Genomic DNA, 17,092 nt, shown 5'->3' with positions numbered 1-17,092 from the left:
CTGACTTCTTTGCCAGAGGTTTTGTCAAACTAGTTATTCCTGACTGATGACATTGGACGCTCATAGCGGTTGGCAGCTTTTATGCAATTTGGCAAACTTGTTAATGAAAATGGAGTGAGGAACCGCATGCCTCGCTTTGACTGGATGCTGCAAGAATATTTTAAGAACTCGACAGTTTACTTTGTGTGACAAGTCCCTTAAAGCTGTGACTGCAAGTGTGCACATGCACCAAAACTTCATCGGATAAGCTAATGTGTAATTCTGTAGGCATCTAAAGGGACTTGGTCAGTTTTGTATCTGTTTCAAATCAAACGGCTCCAGACACCACCTAATTTTGTCTGGTCCATGAGAGCATGCAGATGATTCTGTACAGATTTAGATGCACTCATGGACCAACATGACATGTCCCACAATGCATCTGGATTTCATGACCGTAACCTTGATGGCAGCATCTCAAATTAAACTGTTTTGTGGTTAAATCCTGGAGTTGAAATGAGTCGAATGTCCAAGAAAAGAAAAACTTGAACAGAGAAGGGACTCGGGAACCTCCCTGGAGCCGGTACTTATTTATTTTAATGGTTTGAGGGCTGATTTGTCCATCGTGTATCTGCCACACCTACAATCTTAATGAATTTACATCTGTAAGTAGTTAAATGCAGAAGCAATAATATGAGACAAAAACATTGTAGTTTTGCAGTTGATGCACATGCAGGAGTTTTAGCATTATGCTGGTGTGGCCTGGGATGAGCATGACCCTGCAGGTTTCAATTCATACCCATCTTGTAAATGTGTAGTCTGAACTGGGGGAAGGTTATGAGCTGCTGTTGAATAATTTCAGTGATGGTAATCTGGTAACGGGAGCCACGGTGCGATGAATAAAACTTGAGATGACATGATCGGCTCAAATCTCAGAAAATATCAGAGTTGTCAGAAATGTTTCATGTTATTAAAATGTATTTAATGAACAAAAATGTCTTAACTCTAAATAACTATTGGTATCCACGGGGTGTCTAACAATGAACACTAAACCGATCAAAGTTTAACAGCTTGTTTCTAAACACATTTTCAACAAAACACAATTTAAAAGGCACAAAGATCTGCAGCATTAGACTGTTTTAAATGACGGATAAGTATAAAGTATCCCGAGTTCCAGTTGGAATAAATTCCAGTTGTTGACCGATTGTAGATGAGATTTGAAAGCTTTTAGGGTTTGAAGATCTCTTGAATGAGTTCTGCAGCCAGAGGAATCACCTCAGCGTGACACCTGGATGGAAGCAAAGAACAAGATATTTAGCATGAGATCCCAAAGAGATGCAGAATAACACATGTACTGTATTCTCAGAAAAAGGTGCTTGTATAAGTCTGATAAATACTTACCTGCATTACAATTTTAAATCAGCTTTGTGATAAACACTGAACAGACTTTGTAAATGCATTTCATTTACCACATGTTTGGAAACATAATGCATAAATGTCAGCAATCAGTAAACATCATCACAACGAGGTTGAGCAACCCAACCCAAAGAGGCTAATCAAGCGTTGTGGGGGCTATAGTCTAAGTAACGTGTGCGAGGACATAATGGTTTCCCTGTAAAATGTTGCCTTCTTTCTACTGTGCAGTCTGCTGTAAAGACAACATCATTGAGCAGACCAACCTTGTCCTTTCAAGAGCCCAAACACAGCAAACTATGATGGACTCTGATGCCCTTCCGTTACAGTCAGCCTCGAGCTTTTCATATATCTAGTAGCTTCTGGACCACATGTGCCAGTCTCCCAGTGGTCCCATGGCTGGTAGATACTAACCGTAACACACAACAACATAAACCAGAGCAGACATTGTGGAGCTCCTCCACCGCCCTTGAGCAGGGTGTCCAGGTTGAGTCTCGGCCTGTGACCCACATTTCCTATCAGGCCACTTTCAAATACATGCCACTAGTGCCAAAAACAAGAATCATCTGGTCCTTAACATGTTTTAAAATGAGGTAAATAGTTGAATAGCAACAAATCATGTTTGGCAAAGTGTCATTATTTATCTAACAAGACAAAATATGTAAAAACTAAGCCCACTATTACCGTTTCAAGGCGATCGCAGGAGCAGACCAGGAGTTAAAAAAAATACACTTAATTTACAGATCATTGGCAGGTGGGATCACCTCCATAAAAGTAGACAACTTGCGTGGAAGTTCTCTGTTCTGGAGTAGTCTGCTCTGGTCTGGAGGAAAAACATCAGCTCTTCTTAAAGAAGCAACTGTTGCCGCCCATCGGCCTGCAGGGAAGAGCTGAGGACTATTTCCTAACAATGTGGGGGCCATTATTCCACAGTGAGGAAGATTTTTCACAAGTGAAACATGTTCAAGGTCAGACCTTGAAATGCTCAGAGAAATTACAAAAACAATCCAAGAACTACATACCAGACTGTACAGGCTTCAGTTTGGATGTTACATGTGAAAGTTCAAGACACTACAATAAGAAAAAAGAAAAGTAAAAAAACATAGTCTGGCTTGTTTGTAAGGGTTGCAATGGGAATGAAGATGGCAGCACAGCTAACTTTGCAAAGTTGCTTCTGCAAAGATCACATGACCTCTTGACCAGGGTGAAGATGTTCAGGCGTAGCACCACAGGTGTGATGTTTACAAGCATGACGGTTTAGGCTTAGGTCGTTGCTGCAGCACCTGGGTACACCGCATGGATTGAATTTTCCGTGGCCTCCTCTGTGTACTAAGGTGTTTTAAAGATAAATACGTCTGACAGATAAAGCTTAGCTGATATTGGTGTCATGCAAAAGGACAACGATCCAAACACATGAGGAAGTCTACAACAAAATGTCTCAAAAATAAACAAGTTGTTGCAATGATCCAGTCAAAGTCAAGACCTCAACTCTATTTTAAATCTGTGGCAATTCTTCAAGATGATTTGACATAAACCAAAGCACAAACCTCAAGGAACTAGAGCGACATTACAAAGAGTGGACAAAAATAGCAATAAATCATACAGAAAATAATTCCTTCAAGTTAATGCTGCTATAGGTTCTTGAAAAATGAGGCGTACTTACTTTTCACAACCCACTTCTGCATTTTGGCCTGGTTTTTGTTTTATATGATGTTTGTGTCTTGGGTTGTTCATGTTTGGTTAGCTGACTTTAAGTCCTCGTAAGGATCAGATGGGGCAATTTCTTTTTACATGAATGTATTTATGTCTTTATCCCTTGATTTCCAGGGACATGCACTGTCATCTCTCTGGCATTTATGCATTTATTTATGTCACTGACCTCAGCTGCTGGTGGTTTCAGTGTTGTGGCACAGTGAAAACATCTGCTCCAGCTTTCTGGATCTGCTCTTCCTTTTCTCCTTCGCCGTCCTCCCAGGTGTTTTAAGAACAGCCCGACGGCCAGACCGGCAGCAGCCCACCCACTCATCTTATTTAATTAAAGTCAACATCATTGACCTAGTTATGAGAGTTTCCAGAGGCCTCTGAAAGTTTTTGGGTTTGGAAAACCTACATTGGCTCCAAAAAAAAAAAGCGAAGCAGTTTTTATTCTTAGAGTTCAGTCATATTTACTTTGGATGTTGTTTATTCATTAAATCTCAACACTTTGGCACCAAACTGATAGCAGACTAGTCACTAGTTTTAGACTCCGGTATTTTGATGCCAATGCAGATGTTGGAGGGCTGCATCCCTGCACAGCAGTAAACTCGGATCAGGTTCGGGGCCCGAAGGCTCGTCTTCAGGAATGAGGACAGCGAACAACGCCCCTCACTCCACCCTCAGGCCGGCTCTGGGTTTGAAAACGCATTCTTTGGGTTGCTATGGTAAGGGTTTAATGACATCATTGGGGTAAGTATCTCAGCCCAGACCTCCACTCTCCCATCAGGCCTCTGCCCAAACTCCTCTCATCCTTTCAATTAAAACCTCACCCTTCTCTTCCTGTCCCTTCTCCTCCTCCTCTCCACATATCTCCAGCCCTTTTTTCCTAAAACGTCTGCTCCCTCTTTCTACTGCTAAACCAGTGGGAGGGTCTCACTCTTGACCACTTCAAAGGCGAGAGCTGATCTGTGCTTTCATCTGATGGAGAGGGAGAGGGAGAGGAGAGTAAGTAGAAGAGGGGAGAGAAACGGGGGAGAGCTGGAGAGGAAGTCAGAAAATAAGGAAAAAGGAAAGAAAATGCGGGGGGGGGAGTGTTGAGGGCAACAAAGGGGTAAAGAAAAGAGGTGACTAAAGAAAAAAGAGGGGGACAGGGCAAAAGGAGAGAGGCCTCTATAGCAGGGCAACAATACACCTTTATTATTGATCTGGCAGGGTGCGTGTGTGATTGAGAGACAGGATTTGTATACAGAGAATGAAAGCGACTGTTTGTGTGCATTCATCATGCGCCTGCATGTGCATGCACAATGTGAGCGTCTGTGTTTTTGTGTGCGAGGTCGCTGGTCTCATGCTTCAAAGGATGAAAGGAAGCGTGGTCGCTATAGTGAGAAAACCCTTGGTGCAACGAGTGAACAAACATTCAGCCCATACACTCATTACAGGCAGCCAGATGCATCGACACAGGTACATGCAAACACACACACTCTCAAAGTTATTGACATTTATTATAAATAGATATATTTTACCTTGATTGAGAATCACTGTGGTTAGTACCGTATTTTTCACACTATAAATCGGGTGTTGGCCCTATAATCCGGTGCGCCTCATGTATGAATTTTGTTGTGATTACTGACCTTGAACCAATTTTCTGTGGTACACTGCTCTCAAAAATCTGTCAAAATATTTTAGTGCCACTTTGGTGAGTGAGAAGCCGCTTTGTTTGATTGATTGTCGGACCACTCCCAGCGGACAGAGGGACGTGGTATTAAAGTCCGTCCTTGGTTGGATACGGGTTGCAACGTCAGACAACGTTAGATAACTTATTTTGCAGCTCTGGCAAGCAACCATCATCCAACCTCTAATCAATGTTACCTTAAAGCCAGCGTCAGCGACAAAATCAATTCCATTGCTTTATTTTCTATTGGACTGTCCTATAATAAGCGTTACGGCGCGCGGTTTTGAGCTGAACATTTGTCGGACGCCCTGCTTCTACATGTATTTTCTTCCTGTCGCTCGCGTTGAAAGCCGGTTGAAAGCGCTAAACATTCATGGATGAGGAACGGCTGATCCAGTTAGTTGAAATGAGAAGTTATCTCTATGATACCTCCTCATTTCACTACAAAAACCTCAATAATGGAGCATAATGGAGACTTTGACGAGACTGAGCAAAGCTGGTTTTTATTTTGTTAATAAATATTTTCTTCTTGTTTTTTTTTTTGCATTTGCTGTAGGATTTTGTAGCATTTCCTGTAGCGCAGCTCCATCAGGTAGATACGTAACTCAACCCCAGCCACTATAGTACAGTATTTTACCATATATTTAGTGCGCCTTATACATGAAAAGGGTTTTAAAATACGTCATTCATTGAAGGTGCGCCTTATAGTGCGGAAAATCTGGTTAAAGCAAGAAAAAACTTGTTTTTCATAATAGGTCCCCTTTGAGAGATGTGTGGTCAGGTATGTAGAAGATCACAGGTTTCAAGCAGGAGGAGGACCAGATAGATGGAAGTCTGGACAGAGCCGATGAACTGAACACATTCTGTTGAATGTCAGGTTCAGTTCAGAAACAATGTCAGCATCCTCCCCTCCCGCCTCCAGCCAAACAGACCTCCCATCCTCCCTTGACCCACAGTTTCCCTGTCACACTTCAGCTGTCTCCTCTTCCACCTCAGTCCTGGATCTTGCTGCTGCTCCATTAGTGTCTGCTACCACATCAGGAGATAAATACCACAATGTGGGATTCTGCAGCATCTCTTCAACATCGACCTGAGCCAGCCTGGTTTCAGTTCCTCCTAAGTAAGTGAAGAAGCACCTTCCAGGACCCACTGCAGTTTGCTTATCATTGTGGGGTTGGAGTTGAAGATGCCATCATACACCTGCTTACAATGAACCACAGTCATCCGGACGGAGCAGACAGTACTGTGAGGATCATGTTCTTTGATTTATCCAGTGCATTAACACCATCCAGCCTGAATTACTACATAAAATACACAGCTGGATGCCTCCACAATCACCTGCATTACTGACTACCTGACAAACCACAGTTTGTAAGGCTGAATGGTTGTGTGTCTGACCAGGTGATCAGCAGCACAGGAGCACCACAGGGGACTGTACTCTCACCACTTTCATCTTTATGCTGTACACCTCAGACTTCCAGTACAAGTCCTGTCATCTGCAGAAATACTGAGATGACTCAGAAGATGTGGGATGAATCAGTGAATGAGAAGAGACTGAGTATAGAGAACTGGTGGACAGTTTTGTGGCATGTTGTGGGAACAATCATCTCACCTTGAATGTGAACAAGACAAAGGAGATGACTGTGGGTTTTAGGAGAGCCAAGATTAAATCAGATTGTTTTTCCATCATGGGAGAAGACATGGAGGTGGTATAAATAAGGAAGGAAGGACCTAAGGAAGCTTGGGTCCTTGCTTGTCGTGGGGAGTGCAGTCTCATCTTCGTGACTTAAAGAAACTGAACAAACTGTATAAAGAAGACTGGCTCTGTTCTGGAGCCTCTGGAGCTGATGGTGCAAAGAAGGACACTTCATAAAATGAAGAAGATCATGGACAACCCTGAGTATCCTCTTCACAACACAGTGATGCAGCAACAGAGTGTCTTCAGTCAGAGACTACTTCACATCTGCTCCAACGTCTCTGAAGTCTCTTAATCTCTGACAAGACTGAATTCATGACTACTGCAACAATTAGTTTCTCTTCAGGAATTATTTAAGTATTTTTGAATTTGAATTGAAATAGTTCAGCAATGAGCTGTGTACCAGTTACTGTGCTGCTAATATTAGATGTTAAGAGACCTCAAACCAACTTTAATTTAAAAATATCCTCAATATTTACAGTTGTACTCAATCAGGATTACATTCTCTTTATTGAGAAGTGAAAAAAGATGCGTTTGATGCTCAAACAAGTCCAGACATGCCTGTAAATTATAGGTTGAAGGAAACTTCCAGATAAGACAAATCTTAATTAAAGGAGCATGAGGCTTCTTTTAATAAATGAGACTCTCTAGCTCCACCCTTCACCACGACGGCCGTTGGGGGTACTGCAGCCAACAGTGAAGCCGGCACGGGAGAACGGGGAGAACATGCATGCAGCGTCATGTGACGTCACATCTGCAGGACAGCGCGGGAAATTTGGGACCGAATTGCAGCACATTTTGCAGCACACAGCCTGTTCAAGGCAACAGAGAGATACACTAGAGGGCTCATTCTTTTGGGTTTGGAACGCTTCATCTGACATTATTACTAGAAAACTTAAAATGTATACGGATTTTTTTCATAAATCCTGCCACAATCCGGCCTCAAGCTCCTTTAAGTGATTTCTCATTGGTATTTTTTGAAGTTTTGAAGTTTCAAACATCACTGGGAAATAAGTGTATAATATTGACAAAGAAAATGAAAGAAGCTTAACACTAACATATGAAAAATATAAACTTGTATAAACATTTATGTAAAAATAAAGACTATTTAAATATACTATTTAAAATGTATTTATTCTCTCATTGAATTGACACATTTCTGTTGTAGGTATTTTGTTTCCCAGATAGAGAGCAGGGGTTTTTGGAGTATGGGTAGTCATGTACTCGTGTGCATGTACCAAGTACTCCGACTTGGTCCTACAGCCAATAAAGCTGCTCATCAAGGCCAGACTGGAGCTTGTTCCTGCTGGATTTCCTGAACAGATTACCAATCCTCACAGGACCAAAGAGAAAAATCATAGTACTCACATCTATGGTCAGATTTAGAATTACACAATGAGCCTAAAATACTTGTTCTTGAAATCAGAGGAAGCTGGACTGCTTGAGAAAACACTTGCAGGTAATGGATGACATGTAAATGTAATTTTACAGCAGAGTGCTGATGCTAATCAAAAAAATGGAGATCGCTACATAGTTTGATAGTGATTTTTTTTTCTAATTTTATTTTGTATCATTACTTTTTATAACATGCAGTACCTAGAGTATGTGAACCTCTGAGAATTAACTAATTTTCTGCATTGATTGCTTTGAAATGCAGTCTTTATCTGCATTACAATACATGCAGGGACAATAATACTACTAATAATACTAATACTACAACTACTAACAATAATAATAATACTAATAATCATAATAATTAAGAAGAAAAAAAAACTTACTGAACGATGACTAATGACAATCAGACATTGTTTTTGAATTGTGATTCAATAATCATTCAAACCTTTGAAAGTGGCCAGAACAACAAATGATGGAACCATCAACTTAATATTTGTTTCACAGCCTTTTGAGGCAATCATTGCAATCACGTGATTTCTGTAACTCTCAGTGACCGTTACAGTGTAAATCTCACCTGTTAGATGAAGTCATGTCCTTCAATGTAGTCATTAGCTCCTCCCCTTCACGACATTCTAACCAATCAGATCCGTCTGTAGTCTGTACCTGAAAAATGAGGGAGACAAAGGAAACGTAAACACTTAAAGAATAGAAAGGGTCTAGCATGGACAGGACATTCTTACTGGGGTTTGAGAACATTGTTGTGGTTTGTAATGTGGCATAAATGGATCATTTAAAACACACACACACACACACACACACACACACACACACACACACACACACACACACACACACACACACACACACACACACACACACACACACACACACACACGCTGGAGAAGGCACAATGTTAGAATGATGTCTTCCAATTATTTAAGACGATGCATCACTGTTTGCTGGGCAAACATGGAAGTTCCAAGTTGAAAAGAAGATAGCCAGAAGTGAATTTGTTTCACCTAGTAACCACTTTGAAGCAATAAAGACAAAGCTGCTGTCCTTGTAAGGCGCTATAAACTTTACTCACAGCTATCTCTTACACAAAAACCCTAGACCTCAGTTTGACACATAGAACAAATCAAGATAAGACTGATCTCACACGCTTTTTAGGTGTGAATGACTCAATGTTTTTGTCCTCAGTTACAGATTATTGGACCTGTAATTAGAGCACTTCACAAAACCATAACGAGATGTTGTAGATGTAAAGTCATTAGAATCACTGCTTAACACAAGCTGCTGAGTAACATCGCACTAATTTATTGTTAGTAAGTTAATCAAAGTTCTAATCTAACAAAAGTCCAGTTGAACAAGTTCACACACATAAACCAACGTATTATTTTACTTAATTATTGTACACCGGAGTCACCTCAAACCATATTTATTGACCTATGAACTTATTCTGTGTCTTCGTGTCTAAAAGTGCACCGAAATCTTGATTTTAATGGAGCTCAAGACCTTCTCTTTTAATCCCTAACTGAATTCTCAGTTGACTCCTCGCTCTGGGATCCCTGTTTTAATACCTGTCCTGACATGTCTCTCCACTGTGTGATGTCTTAAGCTTTCCTCCAGGGCCCAGATGCATAAAACTCAGAGTAGTTACACTGAAACACTGTGTACACGTAAAGGCAAATGTGTGTATTTTTTTCTTTTTTCTAGATTTACTAAACTAGTTACTCAATCACTATGACATATTATACGGATGTGGATGTGGATGAGCCTGATTTCCAGACCCATTTTTTATCCCATGAATTCATCTGGATGCTCCTGTACTTCAATCATTTGCATATAAAAATACAACTGCACCACATGTGGGCATGAGAATCCAAACAGCAATAAAAAAAGAAGCACAATTTTATCAAATATGAAAAAAAATCAGAAAAAAAAAATCAGATTCATTTTGTGGCCTTGGTTTTGGAATTACAAACAAAACAGAAATTACTGAATGTAAAACAAAAACTAATATATAATGTATCAGCTCTTCCGAGGGGAGTCCGAGGCGTTCCCAGGCCAGCCGAGAGACATATTCTCTCCAGCGTGTCCTGGGTCTTCCCCAGGGTCTCCTCCCAGTGGGACATGCCTGGAACACCTCCCTAGGGAGGAGGGACATGCCTGGAACACCTCCCTAGGGAGGAGGGACATGCCTGGAACACCTCCCTAGGGAGGCGTCCAGGAGGATCCGGTACAGATGCCCAAGCCACCTCAGCTGACTCCTCTCAATGTGAAGGAGCAGCGACTCGACTCCGAGCTCCTCCCGGGTGACCGAACTCCTCACCCTATCTCTAAGGGAGCGTCCAGCCACCCTGCGGAGGAAACTCATCTCGCCAATCATGAGGAGGAATACACCAAGGACCGTTACGTCGCCCGGATCGGCGTCACCGGGGCCCCGCCCTGGAGCCAGGCCTGGGGTCGGGGCTCGTTGGCGAGCGCCTGGTGGCCGGGTCTTTGCCTGTGGGACCCGGCCGGGCTAAGCCCGAAACGCCTTCCTGTAGGCCCACCACCCGCGGGAAGCTCCATGAAAGGCCGGTGCATTGTGGGCTGGGTAGCAGTCGTGGCGGGGTGCCTCGACGACCCAATCCCTGGACCATGATTAAAGTTGTGCAATAAAATAAAGAGCCAAGCAACATGTGCCAAAGAATAGAACAATCTGTAAATTTTCACTTTCAATGATAAACACTAAACCAACAATAACCCTCCACACTAATCATGATTGTGCTCACTTGTCATTATGTATGTCTGCAGCTACCACCCCACATTACATACAAATATATCATAAAGAAAACAAGAAAAGATTCTAAAACAGAGAAAAATAAATAAATAAACGCTATCGCACATTTCTGTTACATCTTCTTTTTCCACTCTTCTATGTCTGACTGAAATTGAAATAAGAACATGTGGACACATGGTCCGAAAAGTATGTGAGATCAACACAGTTCCATAAATGTCCGTGTTTTTGCTAGTAAGAGACAATCAAGCATCTTCTGTGTGTATTAGATCTGTCCTCTGGTCCACAGACTCATGATTTTTGCTCTTTCTAATACACAGTCACACAAAAAGATGTACCTTAAAAGCACGATAAAAGTTTGCGCTCGAAAAAATGTCGCCCAGCACGATAAAAGAGACTATGTGTGTGTCTCTACAAGTATTGTAAGTGACTGTCAGTGAGTGTTTATGTGTGTGAGTGTGTGTCTCTGAGTGGATGCATGTCAGTGTGTTTGGTGATCGTGTTTCCTCACATCTCTAGTGACATCATCACCTCTGTCTCTGTGGCGACACAACATGGTTGTTGCTAAGAAACGGGGTTAGGAGAAGACAAAGACGCTCCCTTCTCTCCCTTGCTTTTATCACGCACGCAAGCACACACACCCTTAGCCTCACCATCAGTGCTGGGCACATTCATGCGTGTCTGCCAGCCAAACACAGACACACACCTACTTATCATCCCTTCTACATCAATGCTCTCCATCTCTCTTCACCCTCTCCTCCACCCTTCTCCTTCCCTCTCCCCATCTGGACCTCACAAACGCACGTCAATAATTCTAAACTCAAGGTCATATAAGCGACACAAGAACAGACTGCAGAAGATAGACAAAGGTGCTCTTTCTCTGACTAACAACACTGGAGTTCAAACAAGTAAAAAAGTACCTGACAGCAGACTGATAGATTTGCCAGCGTCAAAGAGCCACTATTCAAAACAACCAACATGGTTGCAGAATTGCTAGGAACACTATGTATCAACAGGTTTTTACTGCAATCGACAAGAGTTGGCCACCAGCGTTCCTACTCCCCTGTACATTATTTTGGATACTTTTTGAAGATTTTAGTCCATTTGTTGCTGCTGCCTACATCTCAAGCTTAGCTTCTGATTTGTTGTATACCTGTCCAACAGCATGCAGAGGCAGTTTCTTCTTCATCTACCTGTATTTCCCCTTAGAAATCAGAGAGGAATCCTGAGAAACGAGACAATTTTTTTTATATCAAAGAGGAATTCTCTGTATTAAAGAAACCAAGACGATTCAATTGCCTGGCTGGATGAATGCTTCAGATTTCACTGTGCACAAATACACAGCCAGTACTCTACTCAGCTGTATACAATAAGACAATAAGAGTGACTGGTAAAACTGCAAGGGGACAGAAGGAAAAATAAATATGAATACATTTATACAGTATACACTAATCATGTTTCTAGTTTGTGTGGATAAAAGGTTACAATAATTGCACAGAAGGTGCCCTTCCATTTGGATATGTCAATACATTTCTTAGTCTTGAGATAAAGGAGTGCGAAGCTTCTGAGTTGAAGTGTGACTATGTTAAGGAATTACCAAAGTGTTAATCTTTTTAACAAGATAACAAAATCTTACCGTTTTAGAGGGTTTTATGTATGAAATGGGCCTAAGCAAACCATAAACTGAGCATACACACCAATATGCAGTTGTTTCTGCGATGCCAGAAGAAAACAAATAAGTGTAGAAGCTGACAAATCAAACTACTTAAACAGAAATAATAAATAGATTTACGCCCTCTATCCCCTTATTTAATACACATTCCTCTCTGACACTTTCCAAGTTGAATTTTACCAATTCACACATGATTAATTCTCCCTCTCCTCCTTTGCAGTTTCCAAGCAATTAGAGAGATCTTTGATTCAGATTAACGGAGCCCTGAAATCAATGAAAGATAATTAAAAGTCATCTTTTGAAGGACAGACACGCTCCAAAGGTTTTAGGTGTGTTTGAGTGTGTGAGTAATTGTCCTTCTGTGATCTGAGAAAGTGTCTTGTGGTTCTTTAACTGACTTACACTTATTTTCTTGGCTTTGGAACATTGGACTGTTTCTGCACTCAGCAGAAATTCACAGGAAATGAAAAAAGATGAGAAGATAAAAAATCATGACCAACCAAAAATGGGTGTAGACACAGTTCAGGAGATATACAACAAGACACATTACTACTAATCATGTTGGCTGTTTTATAAAACGAAATGGAAAGAATACGACCTCTCTTTGAAAAAGAATTGTGTAACTCAAGAAATTAAACCTGAATTTTATGAGAAACTGCATCAGGTCAAGCGAGTATACAGAGGGCTCTCAGCATGTTTGAAGGGAACCTTGGCAGGATCCTGTACTGCAAACCAGTTTGACATATTCAGGGTTTTTCTAACCCGTACAGCTGAGATCATGCTAAATGACATCATGACACTAGCAGTCACTCCATAAGTTGGCCCAGCTTTTCAGTGCCTAGATATGGGCACATTATTATTAAAATAAATGTTTTTGAGCAAAATTACCAATCTTGGATCTTGAGCAATATTTTTTAAACAAAAGTAACAAACTTTACGCTAAACTAATGTAAGAAATTGAACATTTACAGCAGGATGGAAGCACCACACCTGCTGCAGTCAAAGCAGGAAGAAACACTCAAATACAACAATTCTGATGGTGTGAAAGCAGAAATTAAGAGGTAGATCAATATCACCCCTACGCCATTAAACCTCAGTGGATCTGACTAATGATTTACGATTGTTTATCTAATTAAATAAGGACTAATGTGCTGCAGCATAGCCTACTGAAGCATTTAAGATTGTTTCTTTCTTAATTTGTCAGATGCAACTCAAGCTCTTTTGGATTAATTAATGAACAAATATAAACACAACGGAAACTAGTTGTTGTACTTATTGTAAAATTCTACATTTCTTCTCTGTCTCTGTTTAAAAAAGCTTTTAGTAAAACAGCGATTACTGTAGTTTCAACTCATTAAATGTCAACAGGAATATGCTTGAGAATAATCAACTCTTTTTTAAAGGATACATTAAACATATTTCTCATGGAGATTATTCTAAATGAAAGTGAAGCTCAAACAGATCAGTCAATTCTAAGAGAAGATGAAGAGAGACGAAACTCTCACTGACCATTTTAGTTTTTGAGCTGTTGAGTGAGTTGTTGTCAAATTTGCTAATGGCAGTTTCCATTGGCCTAAAACAAATGTGGCAACATCAAAAAAGATATTGTGCACGTTCAGTTGTGTTAATCCTGTTCATTTGTTCCCCAGCCTGTTGCCCTCTTGATTGGATACATTCTGTTCCACATCACAATTGTTGTTGGCCATCCCCACACGCGATAATGTTTTGTTGTAAATATTAAAAAGGTTTAATACTTACGATTGTCATTTCACTCTAAACACACTTCAGTCCACAGGATAATCTGATAGGATAACTTTATAAGACTTAAAATAATCTGGAGTTGGTCAGGAAGGGGAAATCAGGGCAAAAACAACCTGATAATCTTTGCGTGTGTACGTCGCAGTTGGTAGAGCGTTCGCCCATGAACCTGAAGGTCAGTGGTTCAAGTCCTAGTTCCTCCTGTGTCCACCAAAGTGTCCTTGGACAAGACACTGAATCCAAAGTTGCTCCCGGTTGTCAGGCCAGCGCTGTTGTGTGGCAGCTCCGCCGACAACCGCTGTGTGAATGTGTGAATGTGTGTGTGTGTGCGTGTATGGGTGAACGTCTACAGTGTAAAGCGCTTTGGGGCTGTAGGAGTACAGCTGGAAAGCGCTAATTAAGTGTAAGCCATTTACCATTTACCATTTACCTGCTTTAATCAATAATGCTGCTTTGTAGTATTGGTCCCAGGTGTTAAAATGAGGTACATACAACTTCAAATCAACAGCACATGAGGATATTACACTGTGAAATTGTTTACTGTATTCAAAAAGTGCTCAGCCAAGATGCAGACAAAGTGTGGAAAAACTAAGCATACCATCCAATTTATTATCCTGTAGAAGCACCTTTAACAGGAAAACTTGAAATTGTTATTTTTTGTACGATATATTCAGTCTCTCACATCATAAAGGAAAAATCTTGGCCCTTCTTTGCAATATTGTTTCTGTTTGGGTGCGTTTGTTTCATTACAGCTCTCAAGATCTTGATGAAATATTTAAACTGGGCTGAGCTCTGGACTTTACACGGACGACTGCAACACCTTGACTCCTTTCTTTTTCAGTCGATCTGTTGTAGATCTCTTGCTGTGAATGGGGTCACTGTATTGTTGAATCACCTAACTTCAGCCAGCTTTAACTTTCAGACAGAGGCTTCTCATTTGACTCTAAAATACTACTGAGGTCACTTTTTCAGAGCCTGAAACAAAGTTGCACACGTGCATGTTTTCAAGAGACTATGGGCCCGATTTACTAAAGGTTTGCGTGTGTAAAAACGTGTGCAAACTTGACATCACCCGCAAACCAATATGCAAGCTGATCTACTAACAGCGTGCAAAGAGGACTGCGCCACTCAAATGCGCAAAATAGCACACGCAATTCATTTAGTACTTTTGCCCTGATGAATAATCAATATGGGGCGTACCTGCCAGAAATCGCTAAATACTGGGAGGGGAAGATGCAAATTGGTCCATTTACCACGCGCAATGAGATTTACCAAGCCTGAAAGTAATTGCGCGTATTGTGATTGCGTCTGTATTTAATACGTTCGAAAGGAAGGTGCTAATCTCCACATGCAAAAGGAGAAATATTTTATTTGAATGTTAAATCGAGTATTATTCAGCAAAAGGTTGCCACAGGAGGCACATTCATTTTTTTTATTTGTGATAATAAATAAATCACGTGTTTTCATGGAGAAAAAAGTGTTTCTCATTGTGCGCCTATACTTGTTCTGCAGTTATCATACCCCGGTGTCGTGCAGTATTCAGCACCCCTGCCGTGAAAAGCACCCCCTCGTCTGACAAAAATGATATTCTCATTCCGTGTTCTGTTCATGTTCTGTTGTCCATGTTCTGTTAAGCGTCCAGTTTTGTGTTAATGATTCATGTTTAAATGCGCTCATGGATTCGGGTAAAAAAAAAAAATCGGGTAAACTTTTTCAGTGCACACGCAATTTAGTACTCTTTATTTAGGATCTTAGTAAATCGGGCCCTATATGTTATATCTGCCTCATAGGAGAGATCCCCATGATGACATTGTCCTTATCAAACATCACCAGGAGTTAGTGAATGATTTGATAACTCTGAAAAGGATGTATATGAGGGATTATGGCCAAAATGATTTCATTTTGAGTGACCACCTGCACTAGATTTTGCATTAATGTGCTCGCCAGTGCTGTCCACTAGTAACATCAGTGGATGAATTGTACAAAATCCTTCCAGTTGAGTTTCAGGACTTTAATATTTAATCTTTTCAATTAGTTGTGCAAATCAATTAGTTGCTCTCTTAGCACTGGGATGCTGCTTGATGAATCATACAACAGCGACAAGGGAAGAGCTTAAACTCATTATTGTGTGTTACTAAGGATGGAGGGCAGGGTAGAGAAGACGCACGTTGAAGCTGCTGCTCAGGGGTAATGAGGAAGTTAGTACAAGGGGACAAGTTTATCACAGACACACAGAAAGAAGAAGAAGTAAGTCTGTGATAGAGAGCCTGTGAGTGGGTGGTTCAGTTGGCTAAAACTAATTAGTGAGAGGAATCAAAATTACATCCAAACATGCAAATGCTCTCTTTCCTTCGTGCGCACACAGCTACACAATACTGTAGCTTCCAGGCACAGCCTTCGGTCAGATCATATGATCTAAGTTTGGCAGATGACCTTGAGTCCCACATGCAGAAACTATTTCATGACCCTGCGGCCAAGCCAGAAGATTAGGAATGCACTTTGCATAATTCATAGGAGTCTGCTGAAAAACAAACCCATTTTTAAAACTTTGTGCTGGCCACTTAGGATGTATTTCCAGACATTCAAATTAACAAAACAATAAAGATTAAGTCTAGGATTAAATTTGGACATTTTTTTTTAGAACCCTGACTATCAGCATTCCAGTGTAGTACAACCTGATCTACTTGATTGATGTCGGACAAGAGCCGACAGGATTTAAAAAGGGAGTTTTACTTGTTTGACTGACAAAGAATACAAACTCTGGTATACTTAAACAGTATATTCTGCTTTGGCAGATTCTTGGAACCGGAAGTAAATCTAAATAAATACATTTTCTGCAGAGTCTACACCAAATATGCTTCACGGTTCTCTGACTTTCATATGCTGCTGAATACTAACAATTAAGTTAAATATGTGTGAATTAAGTGGATCTGCACAAAGAAAAAAAGTATTGCTGTGTATATGTGTAGAGATAAGTGTCCCTGTATTAAAACCAAAAACTGAATGTTAAACTACAGCTGCATAAGTTTCAGA

General features: G+C 40.8%; 1 protein-coding gene across 1 annotated transcript in view; it reads right to left on the bottom strand.

The window, feature by feature from the left end:
* Positions 1–986: 986 nt before the first annotated feature.
* Positions 987–17,092, bottom strand: part of ulk4 (unc-51 like kinase 4) — a 125,341-nt gene continuing 109,235 nt past the window's right edge. The window contains exons 35-36 of the mRNA XM_061717916.1: positions 8,422–8,510; positions 987–1,264 (exon numbers count right to left, since the gene is read on the bottom strand). Coding sequence (XP_061573900.1) covers positions 1,204–1,264; positions 8,422–8,510 — 150 coding nt within the window. The 3' untranslated portion in view covers positions 987–1,203. The remainder of the gene's footprint in view (positions 1,265–8,421; positions 8,511–17,092) is intronic.

The sequence above is a fragment of the Cololabis saira genome, chromosome 3 (genome assembly GCF_033807715.1).
Source record: "Cololabis saira isolate AMF1-May2022 chromosome 3, fColSai1.1, whole genome shotgun sequence".
NCBI classification, from domain to species: domain Eukaryota; kingdom Metazoa; phylum Chordata; class Actinopteri; order Beloniformes; family Belonidae; genus Cololabis; species Cololabis saira.
Note: the sequence above shows the minus strand (reverse complement) of the source record. Positions and strands in the feature narration are given on the sequence as shown.